This window comes from Ochotona curzoniae, unplaced genomic scaffold (assembly GCF_017591425.1).
Source record: "Ochotona curzoniae isolate NIBS_2020 unplaced genomic scaffold, NIBS_Ocur_1.0 scaffold_3835, whole genome shotgun sequence".
NCBI classification, from domain to species: Eukaryota; Metazoa; Chordata; class Mammalia; order Lagomorpha; family Ochotonidae; genus Ochotona; species Ochotona curzoniae.
The window spans coordinates 20,113,315-20,140,981 of NW_024467114.1; the positions used below are offsets into that span (position 1 = coordinate 20,113,315).

General features: G+C 43.5%; 2 protein-coding genes across 2 annotated transcripts in view; one reads left to right on the forward strand and one right to left on the reverse strand.

Annotated features, from left to right (window-relative positions):
• ANLN (anillin actin binding protein) overlaps positions 1 to 19,489 on the reverse strand; it is a 45,795-nt gene extending 26,306 nt beyond the window's left edge. Inside the window, exons 1-8 of the mRNA XM_040964768.1 lie at positions 19,279 to 19,489; positions 12,615 to 12,768; positions 9,470 to 9,778; positions 6,180 to 6,565; positions 4,496 to 4,721; positions 2,088 to 2,278; positions 1,713 to 1,820; positions 261 to 387 (exon numbers count right to left, since the gene is read on the reverse strand). Of these exons, the coding sequence (XP_040820702.1) occupies positions 261 to 387; positions 1,713 to 1,820; positions 2,088 to 2,278; positions 4,496 to 4,721; positions 6,180 to 6,565; positions 9,470 to 9,778; positions 12,615 to 12,768; positions 19,279 to 19,296 (1,519 nt within the window). The 5' untranslated portion in view covers positions 19,297 to 19,489. The remainder of the gene's footprint in view (positions 1 to 260; positions 388 to 1,712; positions 1,821 to 2,087; positions 2,279 to 4,495; positions 4,722 to 6,179; positions 6,566 to 9,469; positions 9,779 to 12,614; positions 12,769 to 19,278) is intronic.
• KIAA0895 (KIAA0895 ortholog) overlaps positions 19,249 to 27,667 on the forward strand; it is a 40,214-nt gene continuing 31,795 nt past the window's right edge. Inside the window, exons 1-2 of the mRNA XM_040964771.1 lie at positions 19,249 to 19,365; positions 23,408 to 23,465. Of these exons, the coding sequence (XP_040820705.1) occupies positions 19,249 to 19,365; positions 23,408 to 23,465 (175 nt within the window). The remainder of the gene's footprint in view (positions 19,366 to 23,407; positions 23,466 to 27,667) is intronic.

A 27,667-nucleotide genomic window follows, 5' to 3' on the forward strand; every position in this document is an offset into this window, starting at 1 on the left:
GAGTATGCACATTTTAAATTCAATGGTACTATCAAATTTTTCTCCAAATAAAGTAGAAGTTAGACTACCTTCAGGAGCACGGATTTTCCCCACAGAAAGAGAACCAAAGGAGAAGCACACAGTAAGCTTGCAAATAGCTGAGTGGAAACCAAGAAGTGGATCTGTCTAGAGCAGAGTAGCTCTTCTGCTTTCCAATCCAGTTTTCACTCAAGTCAACTAAAAGCTACATTTTAAGCAAAGCTGAAATAGAAAACACCGACCTGCAGATGCTGTGTTGGGAGTTTTCTCTGGTGTCTGATTTACTGTCACCTTTTCTGTTACTGGAAGTGAGGGGGTATTTGAAACAACCTGATGTTTCCTGATGGGAGTGTTTTGAGAGAGGATTTCCTGCAAAAAGCACAGGAGGTGAATTTATTTTTTAAAGTTGCAGATATTGTCATTTTATACATTACTGAATGAAATAATTATTAAGTAGGATTCAATGTACGTTTCCTCAGAACAAGAGACTGTTTCTGAAAGGGCTCACCCTTGTGCTAAATCATATACTTGGTAAACACCCAATAGGTAAAATTTTTCTTAGAGACTAGAGGGCAAGAAGAACGAAAGCTCACACCATGTTCAATTTTAGGCAAAATAATTAAAGTGTAAGTCACAAATGGGAAAGGCAGATTTTTCTATGTTGCTTATCTCCACTCACACCTATACAGTCTGGTGGCAGTTCCTTCCTAGCCTTCACCAGAAAAGGAGGGGATGTTATTATCCAACTGAGGGTAACACTGCGGGGATTCAGTGATTAGTGAACGCATCCAACAGAAGCCTGACAGTCACTGTTCTCAGAGCCTTCCAGCTCTACCCTTTCCACACTGCTGGGTGCTGTCTCCCCACTAAGTCAGGCTCCTCCTGCATGGCCCTCTCCAGAACCCCGACAGTGTGCCCCACAACCTCGTCCCTAGCAACAAGCACTCCCACGGCCCCATCTTCATTATGTATCCCCTCCACCTTCTAGCCCTAAAAGTAATCTCACCCTGCCAAAAGGACTCAGATGAAATCAAGACTGTTCTCTCTCCTAACGGCTGCCAGCTGGAGGGACAGCCCTGGGCTCTGGTGACACATCCATGCTCTTACCCATCCTGTAAACAGCTCCTGCTGCCCTGAGGTGTGTGTCTTCCACCTCTATTTTCAACTTCTGCAGTTTTACTGGCTGCTTCCCATCAACCAAAAATTAGCTCGCACTCCCAGAATGGGCAAAGCAAACACAAACCATACTTTGCTTTTTCCTCCCCTCCAACCATCACTCTCCTTGTCCCCCCTCTCTGGAGCAATGCTGTCTATACTTTGTGGCTCTGCTCCTCACTTCCCAAATTCTCTTCAATCAATCACCACCTGCACTCTGTGCTCCCACTTCACTAAACTGCCCCTGCCCGTTACAGCATGCCGACCCATTCGACCCACTTGACAACACCTGACAGTCCCAACCACTCCTTCCTTCTCAAAGGACTTTTTCGTCCCTTGACTTTTCACAACAGCATGCTCTCAATTGCATGTCTTCCTACCTCTTTGCTACCTGAGCTTTTGGGAGGCAGGAGGCCTCTGTATATGTAGGGAAGTGTCACTGTGACCTGAAACAGCAAAGTCTGCATGGAGTGTTTTAATAAAACATCCCAACACCCCCTTGGTACCAAGTTCACTTTCACATTTCTGGTTCACCTCACCTGTTTGGCTTCCAACTGTTTGCTTCCTAAGTTTTTGCCTTTCTCTGCACTCCATAAATTGCCCTTGTCAAGTCGGCCACGGAGACAGGCCAGTTCTTTCTCACGCTCCTAAAACACGAAAGTCTTACTTTACACAAAAGTCAACAGTGTGTTTAAGAAGTCAAATACCACTACTGAAATAGTTCTGTCCCCCGTTTCAAATTTCAAAAAATATGATACACAAGGAATGTTGAATCAAGTTTACAATTCGAAATAAGTGATCCAGAGAATGATCATGTATTTATCTCAATCAAAAGGAGTATTAGAGTTCAGACTGATTTCCAGCTTCGATGCTAAGATTATAAAATAGACCATCTTCAAGACAGTGAGTCATACCTGCTTGAACTGTTGTGTCAAATGGGTGGTAGATGAGGACACATTTTGCTTAAATAGCCTCTCTTGGATGGCCTTTGTGTTTGGAGTGATTATGGGGGTTCTGTGAGGTGTGCTACGAGCTGGACTTTCCTTGCTGTGTTCTTGACAACGCTCTCCAAAGCGTTCCAGGAAAGGCTTAATTCCTCCGCCTCCTACAGAAAGCATTTTCAGGATAATTAAAAATAAGTAATAATTATAACGTTTAGGGGAAAAATTCTGTAACACATAATAACTCAAAAGGTTTTTCTAAAAAAAGGTTTATCTGTGGGGCTGACACAGTGGCACAACATGCTAATTCTCTATAAGGCTGTCATATAATATGGGTACTGGTTCGTGTCCTAATTTCCCATCTAGCTCTCTGATAATGGCCTAGGAAAACAGCAGAGGATGGCCCAAGTCCTTGAGCCCCTGTGCTCAAGTGGGAGAGCCATTAGAAGCTTCTGGCTGCTAGCCTCATATGGAGCTGCCAGCTCTGGCCTTGGCAGCCACCTAGGGAATGAACCAGCAGATGGAAGATATCTCTTTCTCATTCTTTCTCCCTCTCTTCCCTGCCTCCTGTCTCTCCTTCTCTAATTCTGATTTTCCAAATAAAAGAAACTTTAAAAAAATAATTTATTTGAGAGGCAGAGTGACAGAGAGATGGGAAGACAGAGAAAGTTTTACACACACACACACACACACACACACACACACGTTTTATCATCTATGGGTTCCAAATATCTGCAACAAGTTGGAACTCCACACATGGGTAGGAGGAAGCCAAGTACTCGGGCCACCATCCATGGCCTCCAAGGTACATTACCAAAAAGCTGCATCAGAAGCAGCACAGAACAGCCAGGACTGGAACCAGACCCTCTGATAGGGGATGAGGGCACCCCAGGCAGCAGCTTAAAGGGCCATGCCACAACATCTGCCCAGAATGCCTTAATTCCAAAGTCACAAAGTAAACAGCAAGAAAAGGGTTCAGAAATCCCATTTAATTGCATGCTGTATAATTTACCATACAAGATTTAACGCTTTAAAAAATTGTTTAAAGGAGGCAGACTGGGAAGGCAGTAGGAATTAGAAAACTCAAACTGAACCAGCAGAATTTAAGTGTTTGCAAATCGACTGTTACTAATAAAATTGTGGTTAGTCACCAAGTATCTTGGCCAGGCTAACATCATACAATACTGTAGTCCAATTTGTTTTTATCTTACTTTTGAAAAGCTTAACACTTAAAAATCTTGAATGTTTGTTTTCCTTTTCCTCCTCAAGAGGAAAATTTAATCAAAACAACCACTCATAAAATTTTTTTTTAATTTTGTACCAAAATAAACACATCTTCTATTTCCATTTTCCATGGATTTTTTGAAGATCCCTTGTTATCTCTAAGGCCCTGATAATGTGATTTAGAATATATCTGATAGCCAAGAATAATTACAAAGAACGATTCTTGTTTAAGCCTAAGGCTCTAGGGAATTAAGAGTAATGAGCCCTATTTCATGTAAGCATCTTGCTGTTATTTTCCATTCTCATTTTGGTCATCTGACAACTACAAATTTCTACTTAGCACAAAACTAACGACTTCCCATTCTGATCTGTCTTCTATGCCCTTTATAATGAACTATGGATCATTATAATGAACAGTGATTATATTTTCAAAAAGCTGGAATTTAGAATTAAGACAGTCATTCCAATGAAAAAGAACATGTTATTTATAAGCATACACCCAAAGTTTCATGAAAAACAAGTATGAAAAACCTATTGCATTGATTTCAAATTTTTGTGCACCAAAATAAATTCTCAATCTTGATTCTCCATGATCTTGCTGCAATCCTCTTATACTTTTACTAAAGGTTTTAATCCTACATTTTTTATCAAATACTATATGGAGTGTATCAGGAGGTATACACAGCATTTTCTAGAGCATCAGTTTACATGATAAGAACACAATTAACACACATAAACATAACAGAAGTCAAGTCATCAGTATGTATATCCACCTCTCTCTGCTACTTGGACTGCCTTCATAATGAAGATTATACAGTACTGCTTTACACACTTGATCACAAGAATGTTTCCCAATTATGCTCCGAAAATGCAATTTCCAGTTATAAATGCCTTGTTTATATCAAAAATTGAAAGTATGGCTTAACACAATCATGCTAGCAAATATATATTAGCCATATTTTGACCAGTAAATGAGATAGTCTTTATTCACAAATATTCATTCAACCAATTAAAGCGGAACAACTCTCACTTGGAATATCTGTGCATATGCCCTGGTAAACCAACACTGTAATATTCATAACTGAGTATTTAAAATGTTGAGAATAATATCCTCAATATAGTCAGCAGCAATTTTAGATGTTCAAAAAATGCCCAACCTGGTGTTGTTGATTTGTCTTTAGTTTGAGACTGTAAACAGATTTCTCTTTTTGGTTCTTCTTTGGGCGGAACTATTTGGGACCCAGTTGACTTTACAATGGGTTTCGATGTCTCTATTTTCAGAGGACTAACAGGAGTTTTTTGAAGACGCTCAGGATTTTGTACCTCACAAGTTTTAGTATTGGTGAATTGTACGGGAGATTTCACAGGGGATGAAGCTGCTTTCTGAAACATAATAATAGGATACACCACATTTGCCACTTCTACAGGATAGTCATATTAAAACAACACAAATACTAATGACTTGCCAGCCTTTATGAAAGTCTTAGAAATAAAACATTCTTACTCTCTCATATGTCAAAATAATTTGAAAGACAGGGAGAAATCAACTTAGAAAACACTTTAATTTAAATTATAGTAAATAGTTAAGTCTGTATAATGTATCGAAAGGCCATTATTAGGGGTAGAGGTCACTTCCTATCTAAAATTTTTTTCTATATTATTGCACTAATGCATTCATTAAATTTTTATTGATATTAGATCAAATTGCACTTAACTTGTAGTTTAATTCAATATAAGTTTAACAAGTTATAGGTTGAGTATTTCTGTTCTGAAATATTTTGATTCAGAGGCATATTAAAGACTGGATTCTGGAATACATTACAAGATAACATGGAGATGAAACCCAAGCCTAAACGTGAAACTCATACACACTTCATATATACCTGGAAAAAATATCCTCAAAATTAATTTTATATAATAGAGCTTATAATTTTAGTGATTCTGAGCACAAAACAAAGTTTGATGGCATTGATTTTACACGAGTGGTGTCATGTCAAAAAGCATCAGATTTTCAAATTGGAGATGACTGCTCAACTTGCACTATCCAGTACCTGCGGGCTAATTATAACAAAGCATTAAGTACTTACAACAAAGGCGAGCACTCTGCTAAGGGGTTTATGCATGCTATCTTAGTTAAAGTCCCTCAATAACCCTTTTTTCTTTCTCATGTAGAAATAAAAAGCTTTGCAGAAAGATTCACCTATTAAAGTTATACTTCTAATTATATGGCAGAACTGGGACTGAATGAAGGTCTAATTCCAAAACCAGGGCATACAACAAGGACAATGGTTAGAAATACAACATTTATGAAAATCAACTATGTAAACATCATCCAAAAAACCCCACTTTGTCCTTTTTTTTTTAAGTTTTTTAAAACTGCAGAAGTAAAACATTCACAAAGTAAAATTTTCTTATATTTCAAATGAACACAAAGTGAAAATGTAATACCATCCTGATACTCATACTTGGCAATTTATCTTCCTGGAGGTAAATAATCACTAGTTTTTTCAGTCTTTCAGAAATACCAGTTTCTTATATTTATATATCTATTCAAAGCCTCCTAAAAGAGGAAATCATTTTCACTGCTTCCTTTGATGATCAAGAAATAGTTGTCATTCTACTATTATATTTTTTGGATTTGCCCTAAATAAGTGTAATTTGAATGTTCGACTGCTAGTTCATCTTGTGATAGGGTATCAAGTTAATTTACTTTCTATGAAACTGGTATTTTAAAAACACATATAAAAATTCGACATGTTCTATAGTCTATATTCATATGCAATCACTATCACTCCTATCAACAACAAAAAGACTTCCAAAGACAAAACCGTTGTCACTTACCACAGAGCTAGAAACTGAAGCATTAACCAAAGATGCGTCAGCAGCAGTAGAGGATGGGACGTTATGCAAAGAGGCATCGCCATCCCTTTGGGAACAGCATGTAGCTTCCTGCTTAACACTGCTGCTATTGATCCCAACAGATGCTCCACTTGCAGAGGAAAATTTGGATAAACAAGTGGTGCCAGGCTGTTCTTGTACATTGTTGTGTTTCGCAGATGAGTAATTTACATCATCTTCCCAGGAGCCAATAGTTGCAGCAAGGTTGGCCAGACGGCCCCTTCGCCCTACTGGGGTTGCTGAGGTGTCTGCAAGTGGGGGCTTGGGTGGAGAGGCAGCCTTCTTCTCTGGGGGCACTGACATGCAGAGTGAGCTTTCAGGGACATCATCTGAAAAGATTTTCAGAAAAAGTTTAAAATCATGTTCTCATATGCATAACAGGGTAACTCCAGACAGAATATTTAAAAAGCTTTGTGTACAGCATGACAGTATCTTTTCAAGCAGATGACACCAAATCAAACTTCAAAAGCAAACCTTATACATCTATTTTTTCAATTTTCTGATGGATAATGAATAAGACATCATATATTTAAATTACATTTTAAGATTATTAGATGGTAATATAATATTATACAACTGAAAATTATATGCCTCGCAAAAATTATTTAATATTTATTTCTTTATTTGGAAGACAGAGTTTACAGAAAGGTAGAGACAGAGAAAGATATTTCTATTCATTGGTTCACCACCCAAATGATCACTACAGCCCGGGCTGGGTCAGGCCTTCTTCCACGTCTCCAATGTGTGTACAGGGGCCCAAGAATTTGTGCCATCCACCATAACTTTCCCAGGCACATTAGCAGGGGGCTGAAACAGAAGTGGAGCAGCTGGGATGGGAACCAGGTAGTGCAGAAAAGTTTTAGAGAAATTATACTTTACTGTATAAACAACAGTTAACTTACTTAGGTCCACAGTCCTGTTTAGCATCCCTAAACCATTTTTATTTACTTCATGAGCTTTCACTTCTTAAAATCAAACAGAATATGGGGGAACGAGATTTCCTTTCAAGGATAAAGTAGGACTTTGCTAATATCTTCTTTCATAATACTCAAAATCACTGCCATATTTAGTGCTCTAGGACACTTAGGGCCTTGGTTGTTGTGTGAACACGTTAAAACAGACATAGTTGGCTAAGCCTCTACCTGCAGCACCTTCATCCCATATGGGTGCAGGTTTGAGTCCCAGCTTCTCCATTTTTGATCCACCTCCCAGCTAACAGCCTGGGAAAGCAGCAAAAGACGCCCAAGTACTTGGGCCCCTACACCCACGTATGAGACCCAGAAGAGGCTCCTGGATCCAGATCAGTCCATCTTTGGCCACTGTGGCCATTGGGGGGTAAATCAGCAAATGAAAGATTCTCTCTCTCTCTTTCTCTCTCTCTCTCTCTCTCTCTCTCTTTTTCTCTTTTCTCTAAACAGCAGAAGGAAGATTCTCTCCCTCCTTCTTCTCTGTTACTCTGCCTTTCAAATAAAATTGAAACAAATCCTTTTTTAAAAAGACAACACAATATTTTCTTGAAAGACTTTCCACCCATAGGTACTTCTATTCGGGCACAGTTATTGGTTTACAATTGGTTTCCTCTTGGTTTACAATGAAACACATTAACCCCACCTATTGCTGCAAATGAACAGGTGCTGCTAACACCATACACAGTCCATACTCTCTAATGTACCAAAACAACATCAGGCAGGTAACAGCAACTAAGAATAAGAACCCTAAGGGTGAAATATTGGGCTCCAAATTTTAGCTTGATGACCAGGGCAAGTCTTAGCCTTTCTGAACTCAACATCTTGTATTAAATGGAGATAAGCGTAGTATACATCTTAAAAGACTGTTGTAAAACTAGAATACTACTAGAACAAAAATATTTACAGAGGATGGCAATGTAGAACAGTGGAATAAGCCATTGCCCATGAGGCCATCATACCACACGAGCCCCTGTTCAAGTCCCAACATCTCCACTCAAATGTTTCTGGGAATAGCAGAAGATTGCTTAAGAATTTGGGCCCCTGCCACCCATATGGGAGACCCCGATGGAATTCCAGGTTTCTGAGTTTGGCCTGTTGAAGCCCAGCTATTTGGGAGTGAACCAATGGATGAAAGATCTTTCTCTGTTGTCTCTCCTGCTCTCTCTTGCTCTTTATATCTTTCAAATAAATATTTTAAAAAGGAAGATTTTTATTTTTATTGGAAAGGCAGATTTACACATTTAGAGAGAAGGAGATACACACAGAAAAATCTTTCATCTGCCAGTTTACTCCCCAAGTGGCAGCAATGGCCAGAGCTGAGCCAATCTAAAACCAGGATCCAGGAGCTTCCTCTAGGTCTCCCACACAGGTGCAGGCTTTGGGCCATCTGCAGCTGCCCTCTCAGGCTAGAAGCAAGGAGTTGGATGGGAGTGGAGCAACAGTAACACAAACCAGCACCCGTATGGGATCCCATTGTGAGCAAGGCAAGGATTTAGCCACTGGCCATCGTGCCAGGCCCAATAACTTCTTAAAATATATATATTTCAGTGCTTTGGCCTAAGCCTTAGCTGTTGCAGCCATGTGCGGAATGAACCAGAGGATGGAAGATCCTTCTTTTTCTGTGTCTCCCTTTCTCTCTCTTTGTAACTCTTTCAAATAAATAAGTCAATCCTTAAAGCATATATTTACAGTGCCTTGCATACCACACCATGTCTGCTTTGAAGGGAACTGTCAATACTGCACTCCCCCAAAATAACCATTCTTAATTCTCTGCTATCTAATACTTATCAAGTTTTTAGTTAAAATTCATTAAAATTTATAGAAGATCATTTGAACTTTACATGGAGCATTCATTCCTTCTGGTCACTTAGCCTCAGTTTGAATTATGCAATAGCCTAAAGAGCTTCAAAAATGTGGCCTGGCACAGTGGCCTAGCGGCTAAAATCCTCAACCTTGAACACACCGGGATCCCATAGGGACACCAGTTCTAATCCCGGCAGCTCCACTTCCCATCCAGCTCCCTGCTTGTGGCCTGTAAAAGCAGTGGAGGACGGCACAAAGCCTTGGGACCCTGCACCCGCGTGGGAGACCTGGAGGAACTTTCTGGCTCCTGGCTTTGGATTGGCACAGCACCGGCCATTGTGGTCACTTGGGGAATGAATCATCAGACAGAAGATCTTCCTCTCTCTCTTCCTCTCTGTATATCTGACTTCGTAATAAAAATAAATAATAAATCTTGGGGAAAAAAAGACTTATGGGCCATACCTGTGATATCATTACTGTCCCAACGACGCCGCTGTTCTGCGAGCTTCTGCATGCGTGTTTTAACGGAAGAGACTGTGGTGGCTTCCAGCTTGGCGGCCAGCCCTCTCCTCTCGCCCAGTGGGGCTGGGGCGGCAGCAGCGGCCTCACTGACAGCAGAGGCCGGAGGAGCTGGCTGAGGAGATGCAGGCCTCGGGGAAGTCACTGCGGGCCCTGGCTCAGCTGGTGCTTGATTTTCCAGGTTAGAAACTCCAACTTCAGCATTGTCAGAACAGCGTTTTTTGGATGGTGATGGTTTTGTATATGATTTCTCTAAATTAAAAAGACAAAAAAAAAAAGACATTTAAAATTCCCTAAGTTCTCACAGCATCAATAACTTGAGGAAGTACTTACCAAACTAGCAAAACATCATGCCTTTAAATTTATTTAAGCAACTTTGTTACAACAGGACAAATATTCAACTCCACTCTTGGGGCAAAGCACCAGGGTTAAGCTATTTCCTATAGTCCTGACATCCCTTGCTGCGCTCCACTTCCAATCTAACATCCTGCTAAGGTAATGTACCTAAGAAAGCAGCCGGAGACGGCACAAGATTTGGGGCCCCTGCCACCTACCTAGGAGACCTGGAGGCACTTGGCTCCTGGCTGGAATCTGGCCCAGCTCTGGCCATTGTAGCCATGTGTGGAGTGAACCAGTGCATGGAAGCTTTTTCTCTCTCCCTTTTTCTCTTTGTAACTCTGACTCTCAAGCAAAACAAATAAATCTTCAATTTAAAAAAATAACTTTTTAAAGTTTTAAACATACAATTTATGGTTTGAATACCTTAATTTAAAAAAATTTTTATTAACATTCTCAAGATACATGCATAATAACATAAGTAGTCTTAAAACAATAAGAAATTAAAGTGCACACAAACAGAACAAGCAAGTATTTCAAAGATCATACTGCCCACTCACACAACTTTTCAGTAAGAAAAATCAAGCTTGGAGAAATTTAGTCAACCTGTAACACTAGTCTTATCCATACCCACTTTTTAAATGTCTTTTAAAGGTATACTAAGGAGGATTATTATCTCTAAATTACTATATACTGCAAGTATAGTCTAAAGCAGCTGGCTGATGTGGGTCACGAATACCAGGATAAATAAAGAGGGCCCAGTGGCGTGGCCTAGCGGCTAAAGTCCTCGCCTTGAACACACTGGGATCCCATATGGGCGCTGGTTCTAATCCTGGCAGCTCCACTTCCCATCCAGCTCCCTGCCTGTGGCCTGGGAAAGCAGTCGAGGACGGCCCAAAGCCTTGGGACCCTGCATCTGCATGGGAAACCCAGAAGAAGCTCCTGCCTCCTGGCTTCAGATCGGTGCAGCTCCAACCATTGCAGTCACTTGGGGAGTGAACCATCAGATGGAAGATCTTCCTCTCTCTTCCTTCTCCTCTCTGTATATCTGACTTTGTAATAAAAATAAATAAATCTTTAAAAAAAAGAATGAATAAAGATTCCAGTGAGGGCACAGCATTTTGCTCATCAGTCAGGAGACCAGTGAAGATGTCTATGTCCCATATCTAAGTGCCTGAATTCAAATCTAGACTCTACCTTCTGACAACAGCTTCTTGCCAACGCCGACCCTGGAGAGCAGCAGTGACGGCTCAGGACTTGCGTCCTTGCTACCCAAGTGAGAGACCTGAACCGAGTTCTGGGCACCCAGCTTTATTTAGCCTCAGCCTAGCCCAGGCCCAATCCAGATTGCTGGAGGCACCTGAGGAGTCAACCAATGGGATGTAGCATGTGCACATGCTCTCGCTGGCTGCCTATTTTTGTATTTTATTTTATTTTTTATTTAAATATTGGATTCAGGGTCCCAAGGCTTTGGATCATCCTCCACTGCTGGATGGGAAGTGGAGCAGCCGGGACACGAACCAGTGCCCTAATGGGATGCCAGCACATTCAAGGCAAGGACCTTAGCCATTAGGCTACTGAGCCAGGCCATTTATTTGAAAGATAGCACAATAAAAAGTTATCTTCCATCTGCAGGTTCACTCCTCCTGTGCCCATCACAGGGAGGGCTAAGCCAGGGCAAAGCAACAAGCCCGGAATTCATTGTGGCTCTCCGGTGTTGGTGGCAGGGGCCCGAGTATCTGAGTTGCCATTTACTGTTTCCCAGGATGTGCGTTAGCCAGAGGCCATACTGGACACAGACGTGGACTCAAACTTAGTGACCACAATTCCAATAAATAAATTCTAAGAAAATGACCTTTCTTGCAAATAGTGGCATCTTATTTTTTTTTAAATCATTCTAGGTGATTTTTTTTTTGGCCTAATTGTACTATTTCTGCAGATTACTAATCTAAATTTGGATCCCAACCCTAGAGTTGTCTCAGGAAATAGGATGAGAAAGTCTCAGTGAATGTCAAACATTTGTGAACAGTCTGTCCCCCATTGCCTTGTTCAGGATGGAGAACTTACATAGGGGCTGGCATTGACACAAAGTAGGTTAAGTAGCAGATGGCACCAACTTGAGTCCAAGTTCAAGTCCTGGCTGCTCTGTTTGCAACCAAGCTCCCCACTAATGCACCTGGGAGAAACAGCGCCAAGTTCTTGGGTTCAGGAAACTCATGTGGGACGCACAGGACTCCTGACTTCCTCTTGGCCTAGCCCCAGATATTGTAGCTATTTGGGAAATGAACAAGCAGATAGAAGAACATCTCTCTCTGCCCCACTCTTCCTAATACCTCTCCTTGATCCTCTCCCTCCGGAATGCTGCCTTTCTAACAAATAAATGTCAAAAAAAAAAAAAAAAAAAAAAACCACAGAGACTCCTCATATGAACTGAGTGGCAGCTACTCTGGCGCTGTGGGATGAAGAACAATCCCGGCAGCTCCACTTCCCAGCCAGCTCCCTGCTTGTGGCCTGGGAAAGCAGTCAAGGACAGCCCAAAGCCTTGGGACCCTTGCAGCACCTGTGTGAGATACCCGGAAGAGGTTCCTGGCTCCTGGCTTCAGACTGGCACAATACCAGCCATTGCGGCCACTTGGACAGTGAACCATCAGACAAAGGATCTCCCTCTCTGTCTCTCCTCTCCTGCGTACATCTGCCTTTCCAATAAAGAAAAAAAAAGTAAATTTTGCTTTCTGCCCCCCGGGGCTTCTACCTTCCGCAGTGGACGGAGGCTGCTGGTTACTGGCTTCTGAGAGCGGCTCCCTGGCCCGCTTGGCCTGAGCCCCGGACCTTGCTGCTGCTATGGGTCTTTCAGCAATCTTTCTCTGAAGATTCTCTCGCCTGGCACGGGTTCGTTCGAGTAGCTTCTGTGAGTACAAAATCAAACAGTATTAAGACACAAGCTTAGTGGTCACAAAACCTCAAACATCTTCTAAAAATCACCAATCATATAGAACAGTTAAATGCATTTCAAAAGTGAGACTAAGTAATGAAGGCAAAAGTCACCAAATGAACACTTCAATGTCAAAATCACTACTATTTCCCTACCCTTAAATCTAGGCAGGCCTCATGATCTACTCTGACAAATTAAAATGCAGCACTGATATACTAGGTGGCTTCCAATCTCAGGCCTGGAGAAGGCTTGCAGTTTCTGCTTTCCTCCCCTTAGAACACTGTTACCATACCAAATCAACGAGCCCAGGTGGCCCGTGCCCACAGCCAGCATCAACCATCAGACAGGCCACTGCAGCCATGCACCCTCAGGTAATTTTCCAGATTGTGAAAGCTCCAGCAGGACCACAGGGCAAACAGGCAGGCAACAGCCCCACTGAGCCAACAGGAGCTTCTGAGAGGCAAAGGGACTACCAAATCACTGTGCGGGGAATAATGGCCTCCTCAAAATGGGTGTGTCCGAATCTCCCAGCCTATGATAATTCCCCCCATAGCAAAAGAGAATTTGCTAAAGTTACTGAATTAAAAATCTTGAGATGGAGGTTATCCTGGGTTACATGTGTAGCCAAATATGATCACAATAGTCTTTATAAGAGAAAAGAAAAGGAGGAGGTAGGAAGGTCAGAGTGAAGAACACACTAGCAAAGCAAGCAGCAGTCACAGCAGTGCGGATGGGTGAAGATGCTGAGGATGAAGCAAGGTGCCACAAGCTGAGGGATGCAGGTGGCAAAGAAACCAGCTTTTCCCTAGAACTTCCAGAAGGAAAGAAATTTTCCTGACACCTTTATTTTAGCCTAGTAAATCCACTTCTGACCTATGGAACTGAAAGGTATCATGTCAAGTTCGTTATGTCATTTACAGCAAAACTAATACTGCCACCACGACGATGACTCGGGGAGGCTGGTAAGCAGCAAGAGATGATCATTTCCATCTTTAGAAAACCGAACACGCATCCTAACAGGAAAATGGTTTATTTACTATCAACATATAACAAAATGATTTTAAATTAAAAGTTCAACCACTCCACAAACTCACGAATACTTTTCTTCAACTGAATCAACTGATTCTCCTGTTGGAATCGATAAAGTAAAACTCACATTAAGCCCTATAGAACATTCTCTCTGAACGAACCCAGTAACAGAAGGAATGCAGAACATTATTGCTGCCTCACATAGAGATACACTAGTTAGTGCAGAGCAACTGACCTCCATTTGGTCTTCTGAATTCCTTAATTAAAATAGAAACAAGGTGGTATTGTGGCATGGTGAGTTAAGCAGCCACCTAAGGATGTCAGTATCCCATAGGGGTGCCAGTTCAAGTCCCAGCTGCTCCATTTGCAATCCAATTCCCTAATCAATAGCCTGGATAAAATAGTGGAAGACTGCCCAAGTGTCTGGAATCCTGGAAGACCTGAAGCTCCTGGCTTCTACCTGCCCCACCCTGGCTGTTTCAAGCCCCACAGGGAGTGAACCAGCTGATGGAAGATCTCTCCAACTCCATAACTCTTCCAAATAAATAAATAAATAATTTTAAAATACAATGAGAATTTTGTTAGGGCCTCTGAGTATGTAAAAGAAACATAAGTTATATTGGGAATTAGGTATAACTCTCTATTCGTCTTGAGAATGACTACTAATTCAGAGGTCACTCAAAGTAGTAACACTAAAGATGCTGTGTCACTGAAGGCATTGAGGAGCCAGGTCCTTCCAAAGCAGGCCTTCCCCCTAGTGAATAAAAGGCTAATTCACCACACCCAAAGGTGACCATACGGCTGCATTCATTTTAAGTCTGGTAATTCTCCAATGAGCAAATCTATCCCTTGTTAGACAGAGAGCCAGCTTAATGAAATTCACTCATGGCCGAGCCCACATTCCATTCCCATCAGTTGGAGGACTTGTGAGTCAATGTAGCTTCAGTTACCATGAGCAATGGGTCACAACAAAAGAATGTGGTTTTGCCATTCAAACATGCACAAGTGTCCCACTGTTGACAGATTTCAAAATTCCAGATTTCAAAAAAAGCAGATAAGCTAAAAATGTCCCCTAATCTGTAAAACAGAGCAAATAAACACAAAAAATTTAATTTTAAAAATATGATTATCTAAAGCACATAAATTCAAGAACTCAAAAAATGTAAATAGTCCTTTTTATAATAGCATATAAGCAATGTAAGGATTCTTTTAAATAAAAGGCACAATCAAACGCCACATCTTCAAGCACAGACATACAAAATAATACAACGGTTAGCTTAAATTGGACACAAAATACTTATGCTAAATCTCAGAAGATCAAAGTCTGCATGTATAACAATTTCTGCCATAGCTACCTCCAAATTATTTCAGTAAGAAACTTTGCTATATAATAATACTGACATCCCTGCTTTCCCAAACAAAGCAGACTCAATGTAAACCGGCTTCTTGCTATTTTCCACATGCTCTGGTAGATCTTCCCAGGTCAGTACACCCTTTCACTGCATTCTAGAAAATAAAGGAATCTTTCAAAATAGTAGCCGCACATTTATTTATTTTCAGCCTGCATGTAACAAAGGATTGAAGGTATCTCATCAGAAAAAAAAATACTTTTAAAAAGGGTATTAATTGCAGCTTTTTCTCCTTGGGTTCCAAAAGAAAGCTCTGCCATGCCCGTTTTCTTCTTCTGGGTCTCCCTGTAGTATTCTAGGACGCAATGACCCTCACCCATGAGAGATTTCAAACTCAGATGCTTTTCTTTTTTGTATTTTTTCTAAGATGTATTTGAAAGTCACAGATAGAGAGAGAGAGATAAGGATGTTTCCATCCACTGGTTCATGCCACAACAGTGAAGACTGAGCCAGGCTTATGGCTGGAGCCAGGAGCTCCATCTGGGTCTCCCAAGAGGGTGGCAGGTGCCCAAGCACTTGGGCCATCTACCACTACCATCAGCAGGGAGCTGCATCGGGGTGAAATAAACCAATGCCCATACAATTCTGAATTTACCTAATAAGTACAATCACTAACAATTACACAGGACTTAAAGAAAAGTACTTTCAGTGTCTGGCAGACACCGATGTAGTTCATCCTCAAACCCTTACTTGAGAGGCTCTATTTCTACTGCTTTCTTTGAACGGTAGAATTGAAGACAGTGAGGGAGAGACGGAAAGAAACCTTCTTTTTTTTTTTTTAAGATTTATTTTTTATTATTTTTCATTGGAAAGGCGGATATACAGAGAGGAGAGACAGAGAGGAAGATCTTCCGTCCGATGATTCACTCCCCAAGTGAGCGCAACGGGCCGATACTATGCCGATCCGAAGCCAGGAGCCTCTTCCGGGTCTCCCACGCGGGTGCAGGGTCCCAAAGCTTTGGGCCGTCCTCGACTGCTTTCCCAGGCCACAGGCAGGGAGCTGGAAGGGAAGCGGGGCTGCCGGGATTAGAACCAGCGCCCATATGGGATCCCGGGCATGCAAGGCAAGGACTTAACCACTTGCGCCACCGCGCCGGGCCCCGAAAGAAACCTTCTTTCCACTGGTTCTTTCCTCAGATGACCAAAATTGTAAGGGCTGTGACAAACCAGGGTCAGGAATTCTCTCCAGGTCTGCCATGGGGGTGGCAGGACACAAGCACTAGAGCCACTGTTTTGCAGGCACATGAGCAGGGAGCAGGACTGGAAACAGGCCACCGAGAGTCAAATCAGGGCTCAAACGGGATGGTGACAACGTACACAAGCAGCAGCTTAACCCATGGCACCACAACGCTGGCCCCTCGATACTGTTTTACAGATGAGGAACTGCAGTGTTAGGCAACACACCACAAGCCATGTAGCTAACTTGAAAACACAGCATTCTACCCAAATTACGAAGTCTAGGTCCTCACCCATTTTACTATAAACTGTCTCTTAACTACATCTAATGCCGCATCTCATCATGATAAGTGTGTGCCTTAGCTGCCTGGCAAGCCAGTAGTCAGAAGGATTCTTCTCTGTATTTGATTGGTCCACAAATAAAGCACAAAAAAAAAAAAAAAAACATGAGGCACTTATGGATATCTTAATAATGACAGAATATCAGTGATAAAGAAATTTTAACTTTTTAAGTGTGATAATGGTATTGTGATTTTGTAGGGAGGGTTTTTTTTTTTTTAAGAATGCTTAGTGTGTGCTAAAAATACTGAAACTTTTATTATGAAATCACATGATGTTTAGGGCTCTAAAGTAATTTGATGAGAAAGGTAAAGGACATTGCAAAGCAATATGGCCATGTACTGATAATTACAGGCACCAGACAATAGGTGAACGAGCAGTATTTCAAAATTCTCTTCAATTAAAAAGTAATTCTAAAATGTTCTAGCAGTAGTGGTGGCATGTAATTGTTCATAAAATAACTCGCACATACCGGCTTCCTGCTATGTTGATTTAGTAAAATGTTATTAGAAGTACTTGATATTAGGGAAAATTGCCTCCGAACAGTCTCTACCTTTACGAAGCTGACATTTAGGAAACATACTCAACGTGTTTCACAGACAAACGCTGTGAAAAAGGAGTTCCCTCGGAAGATCTACTGTGAGGGGGAGGTCAGGTCCACGCTGGGCAGAAGAGAGAGAGCAGCAGAGTGCCGGACAGTGGCAGTGACAGCAGGAGTGAGGGAGGCCCAACATTCTTGTCTAAGGAACCAGAAGACTGACTGCAGCCTGGGATAGGCCCTAAAGGCCCTGACACCGTAATGAGTGATTTCCTAGCTGATGGGAAGGGACTGATGCTGAACCACCCTTGGGAGGTCTCTCAAGCAACTGCATTGCAAGGTTCTGAGAAGGAAGCCTGGGCAAGCAGGGCTCAGTGCTCGGCAGACAGGGAACCACAGCAGCCGCTCCCTTCTCTGTGCAAAAAGTGCTGCGAAGGCTCCAGCTAAGCACCTACTAGTTGGATCCAATTCAAAGGGCTCCCTCATTACCAATTAAGGAAAAGAGGCTGAAGCTGTTCATTCTAACGGTAAAGGACTGCACTTTTCATAACATAAACCACACACATGAACCCATATGTATTTATGAGCATACAGAACAAAAAATTTCAAGCATAATGAAGTACTATTTTCAGACAACGTTGAAAATGTTTCTGACAACTGCTTAGGGGAAACACACAGGGCTAACATCTTATGGAATCCTACTCTGCATTAGTAGTACAAAAGAATACACCCTAAAATATTCTCAACGTCACTGTAGGCAGAAGGCGCTGTGCACATACGGCCAGTCCTACTGTTTCAGACATACACAAATTCAGATTGAGGATTTTTTAGTTAAAGCTCTTACGGCGAGAAAATTAATGCTTTCCCCAGGACGGCTGAGGCTCTACCACAGAATAGACGACTGTTGTGTTGAAATATGGGTGAACTCATTTGAGAAACCTTTGATGTGTTATCCTTGCTTATGGAATTGTAATTACCACCACCCCGCCAAAAAAGGGGAACGGGTACTTCCATCCTGCACAGTTTCTAACCTTTCAGTCGAGTAGAGAATTACTACGGGGTCCCCTGTGCAACAACTCAAAACAGTTCGAAACTTTTCACAACACCCTGAAGGAAGAGGAACTGCGCTGGAATAAAGCGGGTGCGTTGTCAAAGAGCAACTGGCAGCCATGCAAGACACACCCTCTTCCCAAGGAACCGAAGACGAGGTGAACACCCTGCTGACCAAGCGCTCCGAGAACGCTGAGGTTTCCTCGCTTTGCTGCAGGCTTCTCAGCAGGAGCCTCATGAAGCTGCGGTGTTCACTCTGGGCTGGCTAGCCCCCTAGTTCCTCTCCAAGTGTCACCCCTAGGTAGGAAACCCCGCGAGGAGCAAAGGGCTACTGCCTTTCTAGGAATGAATGCAGCGGTTCGGAGCCCCAGTTGGCTTGAACGCGTCGCCACCGTTTCGTTATCAGCACCTTAAAACGCACAGCTTCCCCGTCGGGGGGTGGGACGCCCCTCTGCCCACCCGAGGCGCTTGCACAAGGTTTCCAGGCGGAGGCTGCGTGCAGCCCTGAGTCCCTCTCGGGGCCCCTGCTTCCACCCCGCCAACAGTCCGGGTTTTTCCAGCAGGACTTGCTCGGCCGGCCCCAAGCCGCCTTCTCGCAGGGCAGGAAGAGGGGAGAAATCAGCAGGTCGGGACGGCCGGGGGTTGTTCAGCCACCCTCTGTTCGGACACACTAAAGGCTTCCTCCCAAGCTACACTCGTAGGACGGGGACAACAGGAAAGTCGCAGACACACCCCAGACACGCAGATCACCCTAACCCTACCCCGCGACCCCCGACAGCTCCGCTTCTCCCACCCGCAGGACGCCGGACACCCCGCACGCACCCACCGCGCACGCGCGCGCACGCGCCCTCCGCCGGGCGGACCCCGAGGTTGACAGAAAGTGGGGAGGGCCGGGGGGCGCCGACCAGGCGTCATGGTCGGCAGCGCCCGCAGACTATCTCACCTCCGTGAACGGGTCCATCGCCCTCGGTGTCACGTGTCCACTACGAGACGATGGAAACGGTGGTTCAAAGTCAGGAAAAGAAAGGAAGTGAGTCTGCACTCAGTCTGTGTTCTGAGGAAGACCGGGGGTCCGGGGTTGGGTTGGGGGGCTTCTCCCGCTGCCCGCCCTGCTCGTCCCTCAGCCTCCAAGGTCTGACAAGGCCTCCTGCGGCGGCCGTTCAAATTTGAATTTCAGCGCTCGGCGCCGCGCGCTTGCGCACTGGGCGGGCAGGGGCGGGGCGCGGCGCTCCCCTCCCCGACGCTCGGTCACGTGACGTGGCGGGACTGCGGAAGTTCCCAGGGGTGGAGTCGCCGCCGCCGGGGTCCCGCAGGCGTTGGAGACCAGGAGCAGCTCCAGTGGCGGCCGGCCACCGCCCACGGCCCCAAGCCTCACCCTCTCGGCGCTCTCGCTCGCACCCCACTTTGCCTAAGCCGATCTCTTCACTCCCCCAGCGTTGGGCGTTCTGCCCTTCATTCCTGAAGGGAAATCGAGAGCCCTAAGGTGTGGAGTCCGGCGGGCGCTTCGGGTCTTCCCCACCAGGCTTCCCCAGCTCCTATTTCAGTCTAACGAGTCCGGGTCCCCTTGGGGCCAATAACCAGCAGACCCCCCCATGAACGGAGATGGTCTTTCTCATTGGTCAAATAGGGCGCACAAGAACTAAGAGACTGCACCCCCACCCCAAACTCTTATTCTAAATACAAGCCAACTACCGCGTGCAGGGTTGAAGCTGGAAGGATTCTGTGAAGCCCTCCAAAGGCAAGCAAGAGGTCCAGGAGAACTCAAAATCCCATTCGCGACTCATAAGCCGCTTTCCAGCCTAGCTCAAACTACTTTTTCTGTGCAGTGCATACAAAACTGGCAGGCGTGTGGCATCCAGGCTGTGTCAGCCACTCCCTTTGCAGCAAGTCTGTGCAAGGGCTTGTCAGGACAGTTGGTCCTGATGTGTTGGTGGGTCACCATGACTGCTCAACAGTCAAACAAAACACAAGGATTCCTCCGAGTTTGGGCCAGTGTGTTCAGTAACGCTTCCCAGGGAAGCCGGTAACTGTGACCGAAGGAACATTGATAACATCCAGGACAGGAATGCAATGCTTCTTGATTGTAAGCAACTTCACCGTGGGCGTGAACCAGCGAAAATCGGTTTAGGATTTGGGTTTCATGGGACCCTGTGGCCTCTTGCTTTGGACGAATCCTTGAATGCAATCAGTCATAAACAGTTGAACAAGTTTTGGTGAAGTTCACAGACATCAGGTTATGCATTTTTGCCTAACAGGCAAAGTCGGTTGGCGTGCCTTCCTCAGGGAACCTAAGAGAGTCTGATGAAAAGCGAAGACTGACAGGCATTGTCCACGTCTATCATGTGTGCAGTTGCTAACATTTGATTCAAAATCAAAGGGAAGAGAGTTTTTGCGATTTTTCAGGCGCCAAGGGGTGTGTTATTTTTCAAGCACAGGGGTGTGTTATTTTGAAGGCAAGTCTGTGTGTCTGAAACAACATTGGAAAGTGAGTCATGAGAAATTCATGTAGCCGTTAGGCCCCAGGCTATGGCTCCCATGAGCCTTAGTTTCTTCGTAATGGCCTCAACTAGAATGTGCTCAAGACAGAATAGCTGCTCAGACTTGTGGTTTATCTTTTCTCAGCATTGATGATATAATAATCCCCACTCCCACACCAGCTCCCGTGTAGAAACACCGACTGTGCCTGAAACCGCTCAGCACTCTGTGGCAGTTATCTCACAAGCCACTCTCCACTCCTAACACCCATTAGTTCATTCAGTTTATAAGCTAGAGTGATTTTTTTTTTCTTTTTTAAAATTGTGATGATGAGCCTGATGTGATAGCTGGCTAATCCTCCCACCTCTAAGGGCTGCAGTCCCATCTGGGCGCCAGTTGTTGTCCCAGATGCTCCACTTCCCATCCAGCTCCCTGCTTGTGGCTGCAAAAGTAGCGGAAGATGGCCCAAAGCCTTGGGACCCTGAACTCAACGTGGGAGACCCAGAAGAAGCTCTTGGCTCCCGGTTTTGGATTGGCTTAGTTCCAGCCATTGTGGCAACTTGGGGAGTGAACCAGTGAATGGGAGGTCTTTCTCTCTGTCTCCATATCTCTGTAAATCTGTCTTTCCAATAAAAATTAATGAATATATTTTTAATTGTGATGAAATATTTCTCAATTTCAAAGAAGAAAAAGGTGAATAGCAAAATGTAATCATGTACCTGCCATCTACCTAGCTTAAAAAAAAAAAAAAGGTGATCCTCCCCTCGTGGCACAGCACGTCTAGCTGCTGCCTGATGCTTGGGACTTCACATCCCATTGCAGCGTGCAGGTTGGAGGCCGGGCTCCCCGGCTTCCAGGTCTGCTTCCTGATAATGTACTAACTGGGAGGCAAGGAATGAGGACCCAGGTACCTCAGTGCCTGCCACCTACCCATGTGGGAGACTTCCAGGGAGTTTGGGGCCCCTGGCTTGGGCTTCATCCAGCCCTGGCTGCTGTGGGCATTTGTGGAGTAACCATCAGATGATCGCTTTCTGTGTGTCTTTCAAATAGGAAATAAATAAATGTTTGTTTGGTTTTTTTTTTTTTTTAACAAAACTTTAAGGATCTGTATTATGGCATAGCAGGTAAAACCACTGCCTGAAAGGACAGTGTCACTTATGGGCATTTCTGACGCAAGCCCAAGCTACTCCATTTCTGATCCACCTCCCTGCAAATGGTCTGGGAAAAGCAGCAGAATATGGCCCAAGTGTTCAGGCACCTGCCACTCACATGGGAAACCTGGATGAATCTCCAGGCTTCTGCGCGGCCCAACTCTGTCCATTAGAGCCCTCTGGGGAGTGAGCCAGCACATGAAGATATCTCTGTCAAGTAAATGAACCATTAGCAAGAAAGGTTGTACATGGAAATATTGAGAACAATTTAAAAAAAAGAAAAAAATCCCATATACAGTTAAAATGTGTTTTCATTAATCCCATTTGCCTTCTCATTCCCTGGAGTAGGCCAGCGTGATGGTTCAGTGACTAATGCTCTGTCTTCAAGTGCCAGGATCCCATACAAGTGCTGGTTTGTGTCCCGGCTACTCCTCTTCCCATCCAGCTCAATGCTTACAGCCTGGGGAAGCGATAGAGGACAGCCCAAAGCCTTAGGACCCTGCACCTGCGTGGGAGACCCCAAAGAAGTGCCTGGCTCCTGCTTCAGATAGGCTCAGCTCTGGACACTTGGGTAGAAGCAGTGGATGGAAGATCTGTCTGTTTTTCCTCTCTGTAAATCTGATCTGCCTTTCTAACAAAAAATAAAGAAACCTTTTAAAAAATAATTGAGGACAGCACATTCAAACCATGGCAAGATCTGAGCATGCGTGTACTGCCTGCTCGGACAGCACCTTCCTGATCCGTTGAGCTTCTCCTCTCCCCCAGCACTGTCTATGATTAAGACTTACTGTGCTTAATCAATTTCTGACATTTAATTATGGAACTATTATCTAGCTCTTCTTTATTGAAGTTTAAGCCATACTCTTGTTTTATTTATATCTGTACCCAGCACCTTCTGAGCACCAAAGTGCAGAAGAGATCTGTTGAATGATCATGTGGCATAGATATTAATGGAAGGAATGAAAAAGTAACTAGCATTGCTGTTTGAGAGATGGAGTAGCTGAGATGCAAAGAAACTAAAGTGGTTGACCTCAGTCATCAGAAGTGGCCTTCCCTAGTTACTGAAGTAGTAAACACAAATTCCCAAGCTATTTAGATGCAGACAACAACGTAACATATTAGTTAAAAAGCCGAAGGTGTAAGGCAGAAGTAATTAGAGAGTAAAGGTAATCTTAATGAGTATTTGCTCCTTCTAAAACAGGCATTTGACCTAAGGTTAAAATGCCAAGTGCCTGGATTCAAGTCTTTTTTTTTTTTAGGCAAAAGAAATAATCATATTTTGAAGATAACATAAAAGAAGGTTATGAAACAAAAATTTGAAAGCGCTGACTTCAACAGGGACACTCTAAGTGCTATATGTTATGGTTAATTTCTCAAAATACATTTACACACCTTCTCATTTAACTTGTCAAATAATATAGTAACATAAATATTCTTGTTTTACAGGGAGAGAAAAGGCCAAGAGCTAACCCTAAGGCAGTGGCAAGAAGAATTAAAGGCAAGTGTCCTACTTGGGTTATCTGGGTGATGCTCCACACTTAAATATATATTGGAAAGGCAGATCAGATTTATGGAGAGAAGGAGAGACAGAGAGAAAGGTCTTCCATCCTGTGATTCACTCCCCAAATGGCCGCAATGGCTGGTGCTGCGCCAGTCCGAAGCCAGGAGCTTCCTCTGGGTCTCCCACATGGCTGCAGGGTCCCAAGGCTTTGGGCCATCCTTGACTGCTTTCCCATGCCACAAGCAGGAAGCCAGAAGGGAAGTGGAGCAGCCAGGACACAAACCAGAACCCCTATGGGATCCCAGCACGTGTAAAGTTGTAAAATGAGAAGTTAGTCATTCTGCCATTGCATCGGGCCCCTGCTCCACTATTATTACACTTACTATAAAAAATAAGAATATTCAAAGAGTATCAGATACAGGTTACTGAAAAGGACTAATTTCTATGCTATTAATAGTTCTTGGTTTTCTATAGGTTCTTTTTGCTTCTCTAATTTAATCAATGCCAATGTTCCAAGGGCAGGCATTTGACCTGAGGTTAAAAGGCCAAGTGTATGAATTCAACTCTCACTGCCAGCTAGAGAGCCCCCGGCCAGGCAGGAGCTGGTAGCTGCAGAAGCTGAGTCTGCAGCCTGAGTGAGGGACCAGGGTGCGGTCCGCTCCTGGCTCAACCTCACCCAGCCTCAACCACTGCAGACATTTAAGGGAGTGGCCCGGCACACCAGAGCTCTCTTTCTCCAGCTCCCAGATGCCTAACACACATGGTAAAAAAATGTTTGGGTTCTAGAGTATGAGGAAATATAGTGTTTTTTCAAATATATCCATTTCTAAAACAAGGCAACTACAGGCACACCTTTATTCAAGAGAGAATTCTCAAAATCCATACAGTTTAACTTCCTTTTTATATTCTAAACTAGATAGCATGAATATTAACATTTAATATTTAATGGCCCACAGTAAATGCTCTCATTAAAAGAGAGGATATTTTATGTATCTGTCACACTATAATTTATGTTTTGTTTGCTTTTCCATACCTATGTTCCTTAAAGCTATTTTTGCAAAATTTAATTTTTGAGCTAAATCATATTAAAGAAAATTAGTTGCTTTTTTTTTCTTCTTTTTAAAAATTTATTTTAGTTTTATTGCAAAGTCAGATATACAGATAGGAGAGACGGATAAGAAGATCTTCCAACAGCCAGTGTCGCACCAGTCTGAAGCCAGGAGCCAGGAACTTCCTCCAGGTCTCCCACACAGATACAGGGTCCCACGGCTTTGGGCTGTGCTCTATTGCATTCGCAGGCCACAGGCAGGGAGCTGGATGGGAAGTGGGGCTGCGGGGATTAGAACTGGAGCCCATATGGGACCATGGCAAGTTCAAGGCAAAGACCTTAGCCACTAGGCTACTGCGCCAGGCCCTGCTTTATTTTCATTGAGGTAAAAACACAATGGCAATTTTTTTCCATTATATTTTTATTTATTTTTTGATGATTTTCACATAGCTGATTAGGGTGATAAGGGTCAAGGGCTACAGGAAAGTGGGTGAGGTCACCATTTTCACATTTTCTTTTTTTTCCTTCCCGTATCTGGGAAAAAGGGGAGATAAGGAGAGAAACCACACCCAGACTCCCAAATAACCTCTGTATCCTGGGATGGAGGACAGTCACCCAACACCACCCCACACCATGCTCCAAGGGTCCTGCTCAAGAGGTTTTTTATAGTTCAACAGTTCTGAATTACTGCCTATCTTGCCACTCCAAACACAAAGAAATCTCTCCAGAACCCACTGGTTAATATAGTTCACCTTAGAGTCTCCGTTTGCCAAGATTTTCACTGCCAATACTTGGCTGGGGTAGATGATCAATTAATTTGTTCTGTCCTCCATCTTCTGTTGTGGTACCAGGTGTCCTCTGCAGACTCCAGTGTACTGCCATGTCCTCCATGTGCACCTCGATATGCTGTCCACTGCTCTGTCTAAGCCACTGAGGAGGCCCAGCTCTGACATATGCACTCCATGGCCAGACCATGGAACCTGCAATTTTCTCCATGGTTGGGGTTCTAAGTCCAGCAATTCAATTGGGGGGATCCCCAGAGAAGCTTGATCTGAGGTGATCCCAGACCTGATTCTTGTGTGTGCCTAACAATACAGGGTCTAGAACAGTCCATCACTTCAGTCAGCTTATGCACACACTGGTGGTTACAATTACTGGGTCAGTTCTGCCTCCAGCCTTGTCTTTCACACAAACCAATGGGTGTTGCAGCCCATCCTGATCCTGCCCACCACCTACGTGGTCTTCACGTACAACAAAGGCACTTTCACAAAGCTTTCTTTTACTTGGCTTCCACTTAGTGGTTGCCCTTTCCCTAAATATGGGCATACTGCAAGCATTCCATTCTCTTGACCCAGATATCTTGAAAGCAAACATCACTAATTGTTTTTTTAAAGCCAAGGACAAAACCTTTTTACCAGCTACCCCCAGCCTGTATTTCTTTTTCCTTTCTTTTCCTTTTGTTAATGTCCTTTTCTTTCCTGAGTCCATGTTCATAAGAGCTTGCCTGGAGGCTTCTCTTGATGTTGTTTGAATCTGGGTTACTGCGACTAGATTTGCCCTGTTCTTTTATAGGAACAGGCTGCAGATGAATCTTCTTCAATTCATACATTTTCAGCAACACAGACTGTTGTAAATTACTTTCAACAGAGCAAGAAATAAGACCAAAGGCATTTTCTAGAAGTTTCTTCTTACCACCCACTGTTCTTTCAAAAGTAAATAAATGTCATTTGAATGCCCTAATTCATATATTTGGTGATAAAGATGATTTCTTGCCCATCAGAAATTAGATGCCTTCTGGGTTTCCCCCACGATGTGTGCTTGGTTAGCTCCCAGCATGACGAACCTCTGCGGCAGTGTGACATGATCCTCATTTGTCTCTCTAGTAGCTTTCAGCAGGCTCTTCAGGGTCCGTTCAGCCTTGTCTTCTTCCTGGGCATTCTCTCTCCCAACCAAGGCAGAGGAGTATTCCAAGTCTTCCAGGAAGAGGACATTGATCTTATATTCTAAAAAGAACGCAGGGGCTGATGTCATGGTGCAGCCAGCCAAGCTGCCACCTGCAATGCTAGCGTCTCATACGGAAGAGCTTGTCGGAGTCCTGGCTCTCTGCTTCTCCTCCAGCTCCCTGATTTGGGGAGCAAATCAGTGGGTGGAAGATAGATCTCTTTATCTCTTTTCAACTAAAAAAAAATCATTAAAAATTAAAACATAAAAAAAGAAAAAGCAGTACTCCCATTTTACAGATATGGCTTAACCAACTTTTTAAATACCAAAACTCTATCAACTAATTGATGAATATTAAGTAAATATTTGTCAACAACACACATGGTTCATTCTGTTAGGTAGCACATAAAAGGAATACGTAGATTCATATAAGTAATTAATAACACTAAAATTACTGACAAGAAATAAGCTCTTTGCCCACACCATGAGAATTCCACAATACACAAAGGAGTTATAGTTCTGTCAAGGATTTCCTATGATTCAAAATTTTTAATTATTTTGTTTTTACATTTTAAAAACAGACACACAGAGATCCTCTTCCCACTGATTTATTCCCAAATGTCCATGGCAGTTGGGGCTAGGTCAGGCAAAGTCCTCGGGACCCATGAACTCAATCCAGGTGTCCCACATGGATGGTCGGGTCCTGGGTGCCTGAGCCATCCTCTGCTGCTTCCCAGGATGTACAACAGCAGGCTACTGGATCAGAAGTGAAGACACCGCTCAAAGCAGGTGCTCCAGTGTGGGATGTGGGTGTCTCAACTGAATCTTAGCTACTGCACCAAGGCCTGCTGCTCCCATAGTTTTTCAATTTAAAATTGGCTGGAAATCATCACTGCAGGTATTCAGAAATTAAAATGATCACAAATGATCATGAAAGGAAAGTGGGTCTATTCCAGTAAGATACCAACAATGGCATTCCTAGTTAATACATGTATAAATAAATATATTATATATTACATATAATGTATTAAAGCCAGTTTTAGTAAGTTCTTAACTTGATTTTGCAATTAGTGCTTCTAAAATAGAGCAGTAACTGATAATCAAATCAATCATTCGTCTCTATATGAATGGTTAATGTAGAAGCAGGTATAAAGCGAAGTTTCTTAGAATGACGGGATTGTTCATTGTTCGGGTGGACATGTAAAAACAATGCAAA